This window comes from Antrostomus carolinensis, unplaced genomic scaffold (genome assembly GCF_000700745.2).
Source record: "Antrostomus carolinensis isolate BGI_N321 unplaced genomic scaffold, ASM70074v2 scaffold9344, whole genome shotgun sequence".
NCBI lineage: Eukaryota > Metazoa > Chordata > Aves > Caprimulgiformes > Caprimulgidae > Antrostomus > Antrostomus carolinensis.
This window is the reverse complement of record NW_010312802.1, coordinates 16,774-36,668: the sequence shown is the minus strand read 5'-3', so window position 1 is coordinate 36,668 and position 19,895 is coordinate 16,774. Positions and strand designations below refer to the sequence as shown.

At 37.4% G+C, this 19,895-nt stretch overlaps 1 protein-coding gene across 2 annotated transcripts in view; it reads right to left on the bottom strand.

Moving 5' to 3' along the window:
• Window positions 1-9,175: 9,175 nt before the first annotated feature.
• Window positions 9,176-19,895, bottom strand: part of PLEKHA1 (pleckstrin homology domain containing A1) — a 19,834-nt gene continuing 9,114 nt past the window's right edge. Inside the window, exons 5-12 of one of the 2 annotated variants that reach the window (XM_010167120.2) lie at window positions 19,666-19,797; window positions 19,001-19,144; window positions 17,967-18,035; window positions 15,149-15,213; window positions 14,222-14,285; window positions 13,134-13,223; window positions 11,935-11,975; window positions 9,176-9,604 (exon numbers count right to left, since the gene is read on the bottom strand). In XM_010167120.2, the coding sequence (XP_010165422.1) occupies window positions 9,379-9,604; window positions 11,935-11,975; window positions 13,134-13,223; window positions 14,222-14,285; window positions 15,149-15,213; window positions 17,967-18,035; window positions 19,001-19,144; window positions 19,666-19,797 (831 nt within the window). In that variant the 3' untranslated portion in view covers window positions 9,176-9,378. The remainder of the gene's footprint in view (window positions 9,605-11,934; window positions 11,976-13,133; window positions 13,224-14,221; window positions 14,286-15,148; window positions 15,214-17,966; window positions 18,036-19,000; window positions 19,145-19,665; window positions 19,798-19,895) is intronic. The other variant, XM_010167119.2, reaches the window with a different exon arrangement.

Here is a 19,895-nt window from a genome sequence, read left to right as displayed (position 1 = left end):
GGAAAGGGAAAGAACTAATAGCTGGAAATTGAGCACAGCCAATTTTTTAATTAGGAACCGATTAAACTTCTGAACAGACTACCAATCTGTAATTATTTAAGTGTATCTTTATCAGGCGCTGGACAACCAAATGATCTTTACAAACCATTAGGCATGATGAAATGCTGTTAACTGTTGGATGAGCTGCGACTACAAAATTGAGGATGCCAGCAACGACATTAATACAGAAGAATGCAAAGTCTTTTTTTTCCCCACAAAAAGTGGAATAATCTTTAACAACCAGCCACCCGAGCAGGTGGTTGCAGCATCCAAAGTGTCATCTATCCTAATTGTTCCAGGGAACATGATAAAATCTTATCAAACTGTGACCACAAAACCACAAATGTGCGAAACTTACTTAACTGCTTGGTTAGTACCTGAAGGTGGGAACACACACAGACTCCAACAGTCCCAGTAAAAGCTCCAACACAGCTCCTTACATCTGCTGTTTGCCAAGAACTTCCATGCTGTGCAAGAAAAAAAGCTTTCAGGAGAATTATTTGATTTCTGAAGTGAGCAATGTAGTAATCTGGAACAATTCACAGCAAAACTTCCTTAGTATTAAAATCATTAGTGTTAAAAAGTTGAAGAAAAAGTTTAAAAATGTTTACAAGTTTACAAAATTTTTAATGTGTCCATATATATAAACTTATATTTAATATGAATAGATACTGTGGTAAATTGTTTCCAAATTATTAAATGTTTATCCATTACTTATTGGCTACTTCTAATAAGCTTCAGGGTTGGGTTTGTGTTCTTTTTTCCCCCCCTCCTTTACTTTGAAATAAAAACAAGTCTTTAAGGAAAGATGAACTGGTTTTACTATTAAAATACAAGAAATACAGGTTCAGAAAAGCTCATATAAACTCCTCTTTGGAAGCAGGAGCAAAATATTCAAAGCCCAATAGGTGAATTACTGTGAGTTTTAGTCCTACCCCACCCAGAAAGGGAATCTGCTTCTCTGTCTCCTTGCCTTTGTCAGGTAACTTACAGCATCTGTTTGAAGCCACTGGAACCTTATCTCTGGAGACAGGAAAAAATTACATGCAGTGGGAAAACTTCTTCAGTCATCCTCTCTCCATGGAAGTTTGTGTCCTTTTTAGTTTGATATCCTTTGATATTGGTCATTGTAGGGAGAAAAGGCATGAACAGAGGCTCAAAATACATGAATGAAAGCCCCGTTGGCAGAAACCCACTTGGAATAGTTATGATTCAGTAAGTCAATACCCTAATTCAAAACCTAAATAAAGCGAAAACACCCTTGCCTCAAGAAATGAGTAATTAATCAATGAATGTATAAAGTGTTTATTTAACTGTTCAGCTGATGGAGTTTGCAAATCTTAAGCTAAATATTTAACTACTTCAAGAACTACTGCAAGTTTATAGTGTTCTCACACAAAAGGCTGAAACATCAGTTGAATATATTCATCTTTTCAGTGATGTACGATTCTTTTTTGCCCAACTCAGCCAGCACTATCAACTTCAAGCTCTCTGACAGACTCCTAAAGACCTATAATAAACTAGCCAATATTTTTTTTTTTTAAATAAATAGCAGAGAAAAGGGAAGTACATTTGTTGATAGACAGTCAAGGATTAAACATAAAAGTAAATAAATAAAATCCATCCCAAGGTCTTATGTGAAAACAATCAGTTAACAGTTCACTTCCAAATAAGTGGGTATTGAAGACCCTCTGGTGTTTTTTTGTTTGTTAAACCAGGTAAGGATGTGAATCTTAATCCAAGTATTAAAATATATATTTTTTTATAATATGAATTTTATCGGTTTCATATGGGTGCACACACAACTGAAAACAAACATCTCACTTTCCAGAATAACTGAGATAAATCTTTAGGGGTTTAATAACTTAGTTTACTGACAAATGTATTTGTTAATGACCCATCTAAGTGTAGAAGTGCCCTACACCTGAAAGGCACTATAAACCCAGAAATTATCATTTCTACTCCATCTCATAACATTTTCACACAGAACAGCTATTGAAGCCAGCAGACATTTATCAATACTCAGAGAGACCAAAGATATGGTCTGAAAAATACTTATACTTGACAGGCTTGCTAGTAAAATATTTCATCTCCTACTTTCCACATAGCACTTGATGACAGGAGGCTCCATCACATGCACAAATTCTTCTAAAGGCAGGAAAGTTCAGATACCACTGTTAGAGATGCAGAATTTGCCCCAACATTCAGCCTCAGCCCTGCTCTCCATAGGGGTCAGGACAGAAGAGCTCAGCCTTTCCTGCACCATGACAGAATGCTTTATATTCCCCGTTACAAAGGGAAGTTTCTCTGGATGCCCACGAAGATGCTGCCACGTTGCCCAAGATGTACCATTTTCTGCCTTTGAAATCTCAGTGAGGGAAAGCAGCAAGGAGGGAGTGAGAGAAGCCGGCAGCGCTTGCCGCACAATTCTTGCGCTGCTACTGCACATGGAGGCCAAGGAGGTGTCCAGAAGCAATAAAGGATGAAAAAAAGAAGACACTTGGCAGGAGAGAAAGGAGTTAACTTTATACTCCGGGGCTAGAAGGATCCTGGACAGAAACAAGGCTGGAAGAAGTTTGAGATGGCCAGAATGTCTCAATTCTGAGCAAATTTACAGAGCTTGGATTCTGCAGAAAGCCTTTCTAGGTTTATGATGACTGCGTTATCATTTTGCTTCATTCATTAATGGCTTTCTCCCAGATTTTCTGTGGGGAAAAAATTACATTGTCCTGTATGCTTTTGGCCAGGATGCAACACCCCTACCCTCACCCCCTCAAAACCCAGGACTTCTCTACTTTGTAGGACTTCTCTGTTTTGTTAAAAAAATATTTAAAAAACCAAACAAACCCCACCAAAACCAAACCTTTTTTAAAAAAACATATGCTGGATTCATTGCTACATACAGAAAAAATGCCATTACTTCGAAAGAGAATGGCCACAAACCAGGGAATTTGGAATTACATATTCTTTTCCAGATGTGAATTCAGCCCTGCTGATTGACAAGCAGAGCTGTTGGCCTAAGATACTAAGATACAAAATAAATGATCAGGGTGTCTTCTATAAAACCTGGCAGGAAACCAAGTGACCTGTCCCAAGAAACAATCGCTCCTCTGAACAAATTAATTATGGATTTGTGTACAGGTGGTTTGTGATGTTAGAGGACAATCCTACAACTAAGAGCCCAACTATGGGCAAGGACTGTAAAACAAGTGTTGAAGGTTCATTAATTACTTAATTGACAGAAAACAAATGGGCTGCTATGAAAACACCCAGCTCTTGAGGACAGACGTTACTTAGGGGTCCTGATGTGCTCAGTTATTATTAGGTAAATGGAGGCAATAGGAATGCAACAGAGTGGCTTAAATTCTTAAAAGATGTGTTCACTATACATACTGATATGCAAAATTACAGTGCCAACAGTCATTTTAAATGCAAATTCCTAATTACAGTGTCAAAGGCACCACTTTGAAGGACAATATTCAACTACTACTACACCTTTACAAGTGAGTACCAGTTGCTTTTTCTCAGAGAGGTTACGCAGAAAATCTGAAGTGAAAAACCAAGGCAGACATGTGGGACATGATTCAGTTACAGAGTAGGACTCACACTTGTTTTTTCCAGAGAGGAGCCTTCATCACTTCAGTGGAATATCTCCAAAGTACTTTAGCAGCTTACTGGCTTGGAGAAAGCATCAAATAATTATATGGGTTGTACTCCAAAATACAGATGAATATCAAGATATTAAATAAAACTGATAAAAGTAAATCTATACATAGCACAGAGAGCTTCATTTTTTTTTTTTATTACATTTTAACTTTTAGACTGAAAATGCCCTGTCCAAATTTCTCCTTCTTTTCATTTCTTCTCTCTCTTCCACTTCAAATTAATAATAAAGAATCTGGCTAAGAACAGTAATATTTCTGTCCCACATCCCCAGAGTGCACATTTTGGTGTGCTCACTGATTTCTCCATCCATTATACTATAGACTTCCTATAAAGCTTTAAAAACTTGGCCTTTGAGTATTAACATTTCCTACTAATACAGCTATTTTTATGATAGGAGAGACTCTGTGGTGCCATATCCACCTTTAACTCATTTCTAGACAGAACTTTGAGTTCTGAACCTAACTCAATATATAATTGCAAAACCTCAAAGTCAGAAAAGCCAAAAAGTAATATCATTAAAACGCAAACTCAGTTAGTAATGAGAAAGAATGAAGTTTCCAACTGGTTAGGCACCCCTCTCCAATCTGTAACCCCCATTACTCTGGTCTATCTTCAAACTCGTACTTCGTGTTGCATTACTTTGCCTACCAAAAGCAGCAGAGATGTTTCCTTTCCAGTCCAGTAATTGAAGGACTCAGACAAGACATTTTAAAGGTCCTTCTGACCAGCTGCATTGTTCTGGATAACTGGTTTCCCAGGTAATTTCCAGAGTAATTGTGTCCATGCCTGGAAAAATTCACTGTCATAAGATGTCACAGTCAAACTGGAAATTGAAAATTCATTAAGTGCAGTAATTGAAACTCAACTAGCTCAGCTCAAGAGCTCTTCGTACAGAAAGTTACTGCCTTACACTGCTAGATGCACACGTCTTTCCATCAATAATTCATGCTTTGAGCATGCCCATTTTATACAATCATCTAACACAGACTAGCTTTTCATTCAAAAAAGGCAACTCTTACCAGACTGAGTATCTACTGAGTATCTAGCTCTTAGCAATAGGCTTCTCTTGTACTGGTTTATTGTAGGAAAACATCAGTTCATCATCACTGGGTCAACCCACCGCAGATGTATTTCTTTAGTGCTGTAGTTTGAGCTTTGCTACTTCATAGTATGAAAAAGTGGATTCTCCAAAATGACAGTTCTTCAATTGCTACTTTTTCAACTATTTTTTATTACCCTCTGATTGCCATCTTTCCAATGTCGGCAGGATCATGAGAAGCCTCACATTTCCATTATTCACTGGACAAGTTAACAGATTATTCACTGACAGAACAAGGGGAAATGGCTTTAAACTGGAAGAGGGGAGGTTTAGATTAGAGATTAGGAAGAAATTCTTCACTGTGAGGGTGGTGAGACACTGGAACAGGCTGCCCAGAGAAGTTGTGGATGGCCCCCTCCCTGGAAGTGTTTAAGGCCAGGTTGGATGAGGCTTTGAGCAACCTGGTCTAGTGGAAGGTGTCCCTGCTGCTGGCAGGGGGGTTGGAACTGGATGATCTTTAAGGTCCCTTCCAACCCAACCCATTCTATGATTCTATAACATCATAGCTTCCTCAGGACTAAACTCTTCATCATAAACAAGAGCAGCAGGGAGAAACGGCGATTTTGTTTTGTTCTCAACTCATTTGCTACCATTGCTATTCAAAGCTTACAAGACAAAAGAGTTCAAACAACCCAAAAACCAAAACCCAACCAATTCTAAGTAGTCCAGTGACTTAACAACTGCAGTTTCTAAATGGATTTTTAAGATTCAGAAATACACTTTAAAACTAAATGCCCAATGCAGATCATTCTTAAGGCCAGAGCATGACCTCTAGGTGGTGCTGACATTCTGCTATTCCATGAAGTTAAGTCATACACCAGTTTATTAAACTATAATCTGGACAATTTCCCTTTGACAGTTACCTTCAGGCACATGGACTGCAAGTTTAGCAGTTAAATTTCTGCAAATTTCTTACCGTAATACGGTGGTTTTAAATCTATAACCATAAAGAATAATTCAATTCCCTCTTCAGTAAAGGGGCTGCAGCAAGCGTGTGGCAAATGAAAACGTGCAAGACAGCACGTAGTAAGACAGAGCATCCAAGTGCTTTCATTCAGGTCTCAATGGGCTCTGTAAAATTTGTATGGAAATAATAAGAAGATAAAATGTTGAAAGCTAAACTGCAGGGATGCATGTGAGAAAACAGATGAACCAGAAATGGTGTTTTCAGCTCCTTTAAATAAGTTTTGAGTTGCAGCCTGTAATTGCATTTAATTCTGACATTTATTACTAGGAAGAATAAGCTGTATTGCTGTACGTGGATTAGTATCTAACTGGGTATACTAGACCTTCCCGAAACATCAATTCCATACTGCTGCAATTAAGCTGCTTTTGCAGCGTAGTGATGTTATGATAACACTGAAAATGTCTGATTATTAAATAGAGATGGGCTACCAAAGGTACAATTATTTACATATTTCATACCAACTCTGGCCTGTGGTGCAACACAAAACAGAAAGCTTCAAGAGACTCTAAAAGTTGTACGTTATAGAGTAAAACATTGGGGGCAATAGCACGCATGTTTTGATACCGGTGTAACTGCAGATGTTTACATACCTGGAGTGATTCACAGTCGTAAGGTGTCGCAGTCAAACTGGAATTGGAGTAACTGTGTACAGCCAATAAAGTATGTCAATTCCCGCTCTTCATCTGTAGCTTGCATGCTGTTGAGACAGAGCGACTAACTGTGCCACTTGGAAAGGAAGAATGGACCTGAGAAATGCAGTCACTCACGGGTGATGATATCATACTGCACAGATCGTGAGGTGCTTCCAGAGGTCATGTAGGTGCTGTTATTTCAGGAATTATGTTATTTGAGACAGAACCTTTGTTACGCAACAGTATAAAGCCAGAAAAAAATATGCGTGTTACATTTTGTTCTCCTCTTGGGTTTTTTTGTGTTTGGTTTTTTTTCCCTCCTGGCCTTTCACAGCCTGAGTGTTTCCAAATGATTAACCTGACATTAATATGCATCATCTCTTCCCTTCCATTGATTAAAAAGAAACCTGATCAACTTCCCTTGCATAACATGTAAAAATTCCACAGAAGAAACAGGGAACAGTAAAAGAAAACCAGCTCCTTCTGTTTGATTTCTTTCTTAGGCTACACAACTTGATAAGATTTGAAGAATTAAAAAGACATTCTAGCTGGATAAAATATAATCTGACCTCTTATATGCTAAAAAGGAATATATATTGTTGTGATAAAATATTTAACATGATGCAAGGAAACTCAGACAGATGTTAAGTTACCCAAACTGATTTATTGACAATTTAAATGTGACATATTTACAGCACTGTTTCTAAAATAATTTAACAATTTTCATAGATTTATAAAAGTACTGATAAATAGGAGACCCTGACAATTACCAACCACAAATATTTCCCTATGCTACTGAACTACAATAGTAGTTCTTTTCTTTTTCCTCTTTTTATAAGTCCCATAATGGAGCTGCTTTACCTCCACCCAATGTTGTAAAATAGCCAATACCAAAATATAGTAAAATGAACATGCAGTGTGAAAGCTGTACCAGAGAAGTGATTTCAGATGTTAGATTACAGTAAAAATATTTCAATGCAAAGTGTCTTCCACACAGAATGTACTTGTGAAAAAATAAGCTTTTAAAGAACTATTGTTTTATCTTTATAGAAGTTAAAGCCTACAATACTAGTTCAGACATTTACAGTAACTTCCAATTCTGTGCTAGTTTTCACATATACTTAAGAGTCAAACAAAACCAGTAATTTACAAACACCACTGTCATAAGACAGTGGTTAGTTAGCTTATGGATAAAAAAAAACCCAACAAAACGAAGGTGCTGATATAATTTAAGCTTTTGAAATTAAGATTATATTTCATTCTTATATGACACCAATTATTCCATCCTTGGATCAACAAATTGTGGTCAAGCCATCCGTATCTCTCAAGCAGGAAGTCAGTTTGGAAGTTGGAGAGAAGATGGACTTGTATGATATGTATCTTAGGTTCCAGTAGACAAAAATAATAATTAAAAAAAAAAGTATCACAAAGCTGGACAATCTCAATCACAATAAGCAGCAGCACGAGATATTTGTGGGGTCTTGATTAAAGCAAACATTTTTTCAACAACAATGAAAAGTACACACAATCTAATCCAATACTTGAAATGTAAAGGTTCTTTTCTTTCCATTTGCATCACTGAAGCCCCGTAACACAGTGTACACAAAGAACAAATACTCTTTTTTAAAAAAACAAACCCATATATTGCACAGCTAGTAGGTGCAATACCAGAACACTGGTATCCCTAGCATAAGTTTTCTATTTTAAATAGCTGTTTCCAACTATGCTATTCAGAACAACTCCAAGCCAACATTCAAAACCATTAAGAATGGTTTGTGTACATACCTAATCCAAAAGTGTTTCAACAATGTGAGAAAAAACCACAGGCACTTAAGATTATTAGTGCACCAAAAAGTTATAGGCCACAATTGCATGACTACGAACAGTTCAGTACCAATAATGACAAAACCAAACGAGGTCTTCCACTGATGAAATCTAGAAACAAGAACTGTTCACAAAGCACAGATAAGAAAACCATTCTCAAAACAGTAATCAAACTAGACATTTAAGAAAAATAATTGCTGCCAAGCCTAATGTAACACAATAGAAACCCTACTTCAAAAGATCTAAAGTGTCCAAATTCAAAAATCCAATTTTTCTTCTCCCCCCTCCCTCCAAAACACCATTACATGCAGTCCATTAAAATCCAAATGTGCAAAAAAGTTATAACCCACCTTTAGGAGTGCATCAAAAATAGGCTGACTATTCAAAATATTATTTTAGTGGAAATTTTACAGCACCATAATTAGAATTCCAAGGGAATACAGAATTCTTGTTCTGATAACAAATCAGTTGACACTGTTGATCCTAAAGAACAGAAGAAACATTTTTGTGCATTTCCTGGTATCTGCAAGTCATGGAGAGAAAGAACTCTCATCTATGCCTAAAATCTTACTCTAGTTCAAACCAAAATTAAGTAACCACATTTGTTGGCAATAAGATCTCCACAATATAGCATTAGCTGTAAATTTAGTGCATGTGCCGATTAGGAATGAAAAGTTGCTGGTACCTTGCTTACTTGCAGAAGTACTTTTGTTGTTTATGTCTTTTTTTTTATTTTTTTATTTTTTCTTTTAAATTGTGCAGTTTTGGCCCCTCCCTAGTAAGTGATTTACTATTAGGCTTTGTGAAAAAGCATAAGGTTCATTTCTGACCCTCAGCTGAAAGGCAATATACAAACACATTATATATACACACATGTGTGCACAGAAACAAACACACACACACACATATATATATATATATAAAAAAAAAAAAAAATCAGTGTTCCGGTTTTTTTGTTCTCATTTCCTATAATTTTCTTTGGTTAAAAGTCCGAGCAAGGAAATTAGAGGACCGAACAAATGGATCATTCTCCAAACACTTCCATCACTACACATCGCTAACTGGAAGGCTTGCATCATCCAGATCCACAAGGCCAGGATCCTGTTCCTGAGTGCCATTTTTATTTTCGGGTTCCAATAGGCCCCATTCAGTCACTTTGGAAGCTGATTCTCTTGGAGCGACAACCTGGATCTTGTAGCTCCCTGGCTTGGCCTTGGTAAAAGATTCGTGAAATCCTCGCTTCTCCAAGGCAGGGTATTTGGCGTGAGGGTTTGGGACCAGAGGGCTGCCGTGAGCGGCTGCGGAATGTGAGGTGGCTGAGACTGGGACGGCAGAACGGAGAGCATGGTTGGGTTCGGAAGAAGACTCGGTATGCTCCTGGAAAAGAAGAGCACGTGTCAGATGAAGTCATCGACATCTTGGTGGAAAGATGCAGTTTCAGATTTTAATCTTAGGGGAAAAAAAAACCCAAAACACCAAGACAGAAAATACACAAAGCGAAGCATCGGCCACAGCAGCAGCAGGAGGCAGGTGCTTTCTCAAGGCAGTGTATTATTAAATGTGAGCTTACAGCAGGATGTGACAGCAACATCAGTTTCTTCCTTGGAAGAAATTAAATTTCTCAAATCAAGCTCAGCAGCTCTTTAGACTTATAGTCCAGCAAATTGAGGCTTCTCATTTTACTAAGATGTTAAGTAACCTTTTGAAGATACACACTTCAAAGGCCATTGAAAGTGACATCTTTCCAAGAGAAAAATGTATTCAAACATATTGTGGATGCCCCCTCCCTGGAAGTGTTCAAGGCCAGGTTGGATGAGGCTTTGAGCAACCTGGTCTAGTGGAAGGTGTCCCTGCTGATGGCAGGGGGGTTGGAACTGGATGAGCTTTAAGGTCCCTTCCAACCCAAACCATTCTATGATTCTGTATTCATATACATCAGGCACTCATATCCTAAATCCTGAAGTAACACACATCGTACTGTTCCTTCTTCTTGGGGTACCAATCTCCCCAATTTGTTCCAGGGACCAAACAAAAACAGTAACTATTTTTTGCTACCAAGACTGTATAACAATTTCCAAAGTTAATGGACTTGAACAGAATCCGATCTTTAAGATATTCCTTTTAATTATCAAGTCATTTTCTTGCATTTATTATTGTTCACTGCCACTCTGTTGGCCTTTATATAACTACTGGACTGATACTGTTAAAATAATCTTCCACCATTTACTTACTGATAGAAACCAGTTCTCAGACTACCTAGGAAGGATTTAGATGTCTAAAGCACAGGCACAAAGTGCCATTTTAGATGTCCCAGGATACCCTGCCTGACCTACAGAACAGAAAAATTCCTCAGACCCTGCATTGTATCTATCAGTCCCATAAGGATGTCTCAGATACCCAGGGATATCCACAATAGTGCTGGACACAGCGTGAAATGATCTGATGAGAATTAGGTGCGATGATGCAGGGAACACTCCGCTCCGCACGCGTTAGGAGCTGCAGCTGCCGCCGCTTCTGCCATCGCCGCTGTTAGTACATCAGCTACAGAAATCTGCGAACCCACGTGAGTACACGAGTCACATTTCAAGCACATTCGTTAGCAAAAAACAAAAACCATCACAGATATGTGTGTCCAAGATGCAAATATACATCCTAAAATCAAATACTTATTTTTTCATGGCAGTTTTGCAAGGTTCTTTTAGAATGCTATGACATGAATTCATAAATTTAATCATAATGGATTCGGCCAAATACTATTACATTTCTTTTTATAAATTAACTAATATTATTGGGTGAAGGAGCTGTGCAATTTTTTTTGGACTTCAGTTTTGTGTTCAATTTCAGTGATGTATTTCACATCATCTACATTGCCATATTTCATATCTGGCTTGATACTTTAAGAAATACATTTGCTTGATACTCTAAGAAATACATTTGCTTTAGAAGAACAGATGATTCCTTGATTTACATACTACTTCTTAATAATTTTTGTTCAACAAATAGGACAAAAGGGATATTAGGACAAGATCTCTCTAATAAACTTTTTGCTAAATTGAACTGAAGGATACTCAAGATTTTACTACCCACACTGACTGTAATTTCACAGTTAGGAGACTACACTGCTGTATTATTCCTCAAGTGTACTGCTTTGAACAGTGTACCAATTATACATTATAATGCCTCTATGTTTGAACTAATAATTTCATGCAGAGACTTATAAGCCATGCAAATCAGGCTACAATATTATCCTTCCAATTACTGGAGTTACGACGTGCAATGGTTTGTGTGCACGCATCTGTATTAGTTTGTGGGTAGCTTAAGTTTAATTTTGCTTTTGCATAGTTTCAAAAAATGTAAAGTAAAATGGAAATATGAACTCTCATGCAAATTAATTTCAGTATTTTCCTTTTAAAATGGCATCCCATAACTTATGTTTAAATATACAATATGCTTTGAAGTACAAATACATGTTTTTGCCATTTTTAATTTCCAATTATTTTTAAAAGTAACAAAAAACAGTGCAAACCTGTAAGTGAATGATTTATGAGTTAGTTTTCAGTAGTGGTAATGACAACAGGTAGCATTATTTTTAGTTTGTTTTTTTTTTTTATAGTGCAAATTAGTCTCTAGTCCTAGCCCTCTGTGAAGGAGGCAAGTTTACATGAGAGCCCACATACGTGCTGCATTCACCAGTTCTTGATGTATACCTCTGTATACAAGGATTCGACAGCCTTCTGGCCTGCCGCATCTGGAACACAGTGCAAAGCTAAGATTAGAGTAACCTGTACTTGGGGAAAAGAAGAGAAAAGATGGAAAAAGAAAGAAATGAAGCAGACAGTAATAGCTAGATTGCTCAGTTAGCCCCACCAAAGAAAAGGCATACACATAGAAAAGTTATCTGTATATTTTCATTCCCCCAAAAAGAAACAGAATTTATGATAGGAAGTTTTATTTAAAAGCATGAAGCAGCTCCTGGCTGCAAAAAAAATAATTGAGAGTTTAGACTGAGTTAACAAAAACAAAATACCAATGCAAATATGTAATCAAAAGCCAGATTTCAATTATTAGATTTCAGATGATGGGGGTAATGATATATTCAGCTTATTATCCCATAGCCAGAAAGTGAAAACCATAGCTTGCAACATCTGAACTGGAAAGTATTCCATTCGTTACGTCTGGACATACTTGGAGACACTGTGACACTGCAGCAACCTTCACTCTTCACAAGCTGATGTCATTGGTACTGAACATCTAAGACAGTGTAAACTGTATGTATGTATGTATGAAAAAAGTGTGTATGAAAGGTTGTCACCCACATGGCTTCATAAATATTCAGACTTGTCACAGTGCCTCAGTTCAGGAATGCTAGATGGTGTTCACACTACGTTCCCAACAGCAAACACTAATTCATGCGAGCAGAGATCTCTTAAAGAAGTTACTTGAAATCTGAATCTGTATCTGCATATACAATAAACTATCAACAACAGAGAACGACAATTTAGTAGTGAGAGTTGTTAAAAACAAATTAGGATATTGTCATCTGACTGCAAAATTCAGCAATTGGCAGAAAAACCTCGCAGGAATTAGAAAGTTTCAATTTTACTTCCACACTAGTGACAAAGATCACACTGAACTCAGAAGAACGTTTCTAGGTTAGCACTTGCACTATCTACATGTTCAAGGCAATACAATGCACATAAAGTTACATACACGTAAGACTAAGAGAAGTGCTCAATTAAAACCACAAAATATTTTATGCCAGTCTGTATGAAAGTTCATGCAAAGATGCCACGTTACTACAGTACAGGATAGAGGACAGGCGAAAGGAAAAAAAAACAACTGGAACTTTATGTGCACAAATGAACATCAATTAATCACATTTTCTCTGAGGTTCAGAATAACATACAGAAGCTGCTGATCTTCCAGGTCCCCGCTGTGCTACAATGGCCCCAGAAATTGCTTTTATCCAACTGTGCATGTCTTCTGGACTGTCCGCCTGGATCAAACAACATGCATTATATTTAACATCATCAACTCTCGAGTTTCCCACTGACATAACCATCTGCATTAAAATCACAGCCTTACCCTGCTTTAGTGATTTTAAGCCATGGGGACTTCTTAACCCAGACACTTCTTAAAAATCTTACCTTGCATTTACCATTATATGTATATAGTTACATAAAATAATCAGCACTGAACAAGTATTTTTATACTATTTGCATTGCCTAGAATCACATTTTTACTTTCAGTGAACAACAAAAAAAATTAAAGCACCCACAGAAATTCCTAGAGGAGATCTGCTGACCCCTCTTAGCAGACTTTGGTCAATGACACAACTTCTGTAGTTTTCAGTCACTGCTGCATTTTATTTCTATGAGGTATGATCTAGTGGAAGGATGTCCCTGATGATGGCAGGGGGGTTGGAACTGGATGAGCTTTAAGGTCTCTTCCAACCCAAACCAGTCTGTGATTTACTGAAAAGTATTCTGAAGAGTTACAAAAAAAATCAGTGTCTGTTGGGGGTTACCTATACATATACTTAGAACAACAATCAAAGTATGTGATTTCTATTATACCCAAACATTTGGAAGGTGCCATGGCAAAGATGCACTGAATAAAGTGCATATGGATACGTACTGCCAAGTAGGTATTTTAACATGGCACCTTCAATCTGAGAACTCAAATAACTATACATAAAAATTCAGTACTTCAAAATAAGAGATTTAAAATATTGAATTGAGCCTACAGAATCTGAAGATCTGAACGCCAACAAAATCACATTAGGATTTATTGTTGATTGCTTTAATACACTACCAGCATAACACCTGCTGTGGAATGTTTCTTATATGCATCTTTCTGAAACATAATGAAGACCATTATTCCCTCTGAAAATTATGGCATAGTTAAACACAACTTAAGAAGCAAAGCAGCATCTTTCTTTGCTTTGACTAAGGCAGTCTCCTGGTTCTACCCAAAGTTTAAAAAATAATTTACCTGTACATAAAAGGTTCGAGAAGTTGTTACAATTTCAAAGAGATTGTCTCTCATCATTATATCGCTGTAAATGAAACACACAATAACACTTCAACAGCAAGCATAACTTTCTATTTTAAGAAGACTCTAGGAAGTGCAGAGAACCAGAACATTTGTTGTTTGAAGACCTTTGCATTTCTTTATCACTCTACTGTTAGCTTTTTGGCAAATAACAAGTAGAAAAAGAAAACCAGCATCTCTTACTCATTTTATTCCCAAGACATTTTAGTTTATCAGTGGCCTGTGTGCTACTATACATATTTTTAATTGGAACATTCTAACCCATTTCATGTTAAGTTTAAAAATATTTTTGTTCCAAACGAATTTCTGTAAAGTTTCACATTTGTATTTTGTTACATGTTCACAAAGTATTAGTTTGAAGCAGTAGCTTGTTAAAAAAAAACCCAACCCTACTACAAAGGCAATTAATTCCTTAGTATATTGTTGTTTGGTGGGAGGGAAATGGCAGAACAAAGAGTTCTCATCTAAAGTGTTCTCATCTAAATGCAGACATTTAACATAAGGTAATGTCCTCTAAAGGTTTAGAGATTATATAAGGAGAAGAGAGGCTCCTAAAATTGCTGCCTCGAATCAGACAGCATCCGTGCATCTCTAACTCATGACTCCGTGATACTCCTTTGTTCCACCCTTGTCCAGTGCATTTACACTCAATTGAATGTCACAAATTTGAAACACACTAACGCAGAACCCTCAAAACCAGCCTTATGCACAAAACTACTTGCTGTCCTGTAAGCAGAGAGTACCACACACACACACACACATCAGCTGAGGTTATTAAAAGTTCTCTGCTGTATCCAGTGAGCAGTCTAGCCATGAGAAAGCAGCGTACCACATCCCACGTAATGGCATCAGCGCTGCTCTCCTCACCTTTGTTTGCATTCCTGAACTTTATGGACCTCCTTGAGTGGTATAACCCTGAGAGGTTCCTTTTCCTGGAGGGGGGAAAAAAAAAAAAAAGGGCAAAAATATTTCAGGAGAGTATATCTAATGATTAGAATATAGTCAGAAAGTCAGTTGACAGCAGCAGACTTACATAAATGAGACTTTCAAAGTAGTCACTTATGCAAAAGGTGATGTCATCCGAAATTTAATTTGCTTTTCTAAGCATTACACCAACCATGGCACTTGCAATGAAGAGGAGGCAAAATCAAGAGGTAAAAAAACCCCAAAAACATTCATTCACCTTACCATACTGGAGACAGCCACCCCTCTCCCTGCTCCTAACCAGATCAGAAAATTCAGTCTGGCCTCAAGCAGCTTATTTCAGTAAGACTGTGATTATACTCATTTGCTATGAAATGCTACAGTACAAGATGCTTTGTTAATTGTACTGCATGACATGGCTTTAAACGACATTAATTGTATCCTATATGCAATACAATTTGAAATAACACAAAGAAATCCATCGTACCAAAGCCTGTACAAGAGCAAGTTTTCTTAAAGCACATGAAAATTCGGTTACCCTAACAAAAATCAGTGTTGCAATTCTGTCAAAGTTTCACACAACAGGGGAAAAAAAAAAGTGAGAACATTCAAAGAGAAATACTTTCACTTTTTGCCAGGACAATGTAATATCATACATACTATTACCTTCCTGTGGTTGTTGCAGTAAAACACAAACAAACAACTTATTTTACCTCCTCATGTGTTTTCTTTAAACAATGTTACAATGGACTACTTCAGTCGGCTTCAGCTTATAGAAAAAGCAAAAGCTGACAGCTCTGGAATGATTACTTTCTCTCTACAATTTCTATTACACACACTTAAGAGATTTATGTTGTTATAGCAAACAGCAAATGTGACCTAAATATAACCATCCTCAAATGACAGTTTTCATTAGATCACTCATCTCTATAACAGATCAAATTTAAAAGTTTAGAACTCGATGTTTTCAGTTGTTTTACCCCTCTTCCCTCCCCCTCTCTGCTCTTCCTCAGTTCACTCATTCATTACAACACTGTTTTCAAAGTAATACATTGAATGTGAACTGCAAGATCATCCCTGGAACACAGACCCCTGTCGTAGGGAAGACCTCAGCTCAGAAATTATCAGTTTCCGAGCCTGATGTTGCCTGTATTCCACTACACTCCACCTGAAGACTGACATGGGCTCTTCTTCGGACTGAAAAGAAGAGATCATTAAGGGGGGGAAGAGAGGATGGACATGACTTTTAGTGTCATCAGACATTTCTACCAGCTTTTTAGTATACTCTCTCACAGTACAATTCTTCACTAAGTTAGAATTTACTTGTGAGCAATCTGCACTCACATTCTATTTTAAAATAGAGGGTTTATTACAGGCAACGTGTCAGAATTGTGTTATGCTGACAGTTTACTGCATCCAGTTCTGGAGCCCCCATCACAAGAGAGACATGGAGCAGCTGGAACAAGTCCAGAGGAGGCCACCAGGATGATCTGAGGGCTGGAGCACCTCTCCTATGAGGACAAGCTGAGAGAGTTGGGGCTGTTCAGCCTGGAGAAGAGAAGGCTCCGGGGAGATCTTATAGCGGCCTCCCAGTACCTGAAGGGGCTCCAGGAAAGCTGGGGAGGGACTTTTCATAAGGGCAGTTAATGACAAAACAAGGGGAAATGGGTTTACGCTGAAAGAGGGGAGGTTTAGATGAGATATTAGGAAGAAGTTCTTCACTGTGAGGGTGGTCAGACACTGGAACAGGTTGCCCAAGGAAGTTGTGGATGCCCCCTCCCTGGAAGTGTTGAAGGCCAGGCTGGATGAGGCTTTGAGCAACCTGGTCTAGTGGAAGGTGTCCCTGCTGATGGCAGGGGGGTTGGAACTGGATGAGCTTTAAGGTCCCTTCCAATCCAAACCATTCTATGATTCTATGATTTAACAAAGACGATGATGCAAGAACAAACTCTGCTCATGCTGTATACTCCCTCATTCAAAGAAAAGCGAAAGTTCTCTTCAAAAACAGCCTCTAATTTGGCTTCTTGACATTTTGCATCTTACGGTTGGCCTGCAAACTCAATTTTCCTTGATTTATAATACTCTACAACTCAGACTTTATGCCTCATGTACAGATGTTCCCCTGTTTACTAAGTGTGGGATTCCTTTTTGGGAGAAACAGACCATCTCCAGTACCAGCCACTTTATTTTTAAAAGGAGCCTGAAGGCACTTAGCATTTAGTCAAAACTGGTCAAAAGGTTCAAGAGCAATGAGTGGGGAAGAAATGATCATGAAACCAAAACAAACTCTAAGTGTTCCATCTGAACAGCAGAGCTCTTTGCCTGTCTTGGCTGCCCTGGTGAAAGAAGTGTGGGAGGAAAGATCCCATCATTTGTACGATAAAACATCCCATAATCCTCACTTCAAATTAAGAATTGCAAGATGACAGTTTTGCCTCTCCACATAATGATCAGCTGTTTCACAAACACAATTACACGGGAGTACAATGTGACATAAGATACTAATCCAAAAATGAGGGTGATTGTAGAATATGTCCTGTTACTCTTCTCCAGTGTCCTACTGAAAGGTTCCCAAATAGAAGACTGAAGTCTGACTTAACAGCCACCCTATCAATTTTTTGTTCTTCCTGATCAAGTAAAGTTCTCATAGTACAGACCTAAGAGTTGCACAATCAGCACAGCACATTTTTCAAATACAAATCTGTTTCTTTAGATTTTCTGGCAACTACCACTGGAAAACAACACACATTTGGAAACTTACCAGTTCAGACTTGAAATATCCTATTGTGTTTTCATCTAATTGAAAGTATCTTCTCTTCCAGTTCTTCATCTGTTAAAAGAAAATAAGTAAATATTCATATATTTTCTATTTAAAATACAAATATAGTATTCATATATTTATAATTCCAGTCTATATTTCTACTATATGACATTGTATAATATCCATTTCTTTATAATTATTCATCTCTACTATTTATAATTTTTATATCTTACACACTTTTATTTCTGTGCTGTGTATATGTACATAGTGCCCTCAAAATAATTCTGCAAGACTGCTAAATTTTTTTAAAAACTGAAAAAATTATAAATTCTGCAAGCCACTATCTTCTACCACGAGCATTTTTCAACAATCTCCACTGAAACTGCAGCAACTCAGCAGCACAAATACCCCATAAGAAATGTTAAAAGACAGTACATTAAAGGTTTCTAGTTTAGTTTTAAGTAAAAAAGGCACATTACAAAAAGAAAAAGTTTCATAATCCAAGATAAATGGAGTCTGAGACTCAGGAAGCATGCTTATCTTTCCTAATCTGAACTATCTGTTCCTTCTTTTAGGAAGGCAGCATGTGAATAGTTCCACTGGTGCTCAGCAGGCTGACGACTTGTCCAATTCTTCCTCTGAACTGAGAAATTTGCTTTTTCTAAACATTTTAGTGATTGAAAAAACATGCAGACATTAATTGAGATGCTTCTAGTAAGCGAAATAAGGATCTCTACAGAACAGAGGAATTCCTAGTTGCGTGCACCCACCATAATGTGAAAGTCTGTGCACACATCTCTCCCAAACATCTCCAACAACTTAACACTGAAGAAAGTCATGAAAATAACTAACACAGACATAAATTACATGCTACTAGAGAGTAATTTTTATCTTTAGTTATCCACAATATTGTCAGTAGTGTTAAAGTTACTGGTAATTATGTCTTTTCTTTTTTAATTGTATACTTGATAAGTACAACTACCAGCTTAGGATTTGTTCTCAATTAGTGAAAGACACTGATCACAAATACTTACCACTGCTCCTTGTTTGACACAGTAGCCAGCTTTGATAATAGCATTATCTGGGGGATGCTTAGCAGTAAAATAAGGAAGGTGACTTTGTGACCGTTTCAAATAATTCCTATCACCCCCTTCACTGCCCTCACTGATTTCTTCTTTCTAGAAAAAAGCAGGAAAGTTCAGAATACTCTCAGTTTTTTCTAAAGGTCAAAGAATAACTATACTACTTGTAACAGAAAACAATTGCATCATCCCATGCTCACAAATCCATTTACAATTTGTTTGAGAGGATCAAATATTTCAACTGACTCCTAGAGACAACTAATGAGACTCTCCAGGGCTCTGGTTCAATACCTGCAAGTTCCATTTAGAAACTACATGAAGAAAGTGCTGAATATTCTCAAACAATATTGACAGACACTCAATGAAGAATATTAGTCTTGTACAATTTCTTACTCTCCCTACAGTCTTGTATAATTCTCTATAATCTTGTATAAAGGGAATAACATCCTCAAAACAAAAAAGCCTGTCAGTATCCATAAAAGGTGCACATCAAAGTGTAAGTCCTCTGAGCAGGGCGAGAGGCTGGCAGCTATATTGTGATACAGAACCTATTCTCACCTGTCAAACAACGAAGATTCCCCTATCAAACAGGACCTCACTTGTCTGAAGTGTATTACCTGGGTAGGGGTAATGATAGGAACACCACCAACAATTTCTGTCCTGTAAGACACTTGTTTCTTTCCACCTGGGCTTTCAGCTTGACGATTTGCATTATCCATTTGACACAGAGGATCAGACTGCTTTGGTACCTGAAAGCAGAATATGATAATTAACATTAAAAGTTTTATGAAGACCTAAAAAAAAAAAAAAAGCCCTAATCATTATTCAAGCATTTTTAATTTGTCTT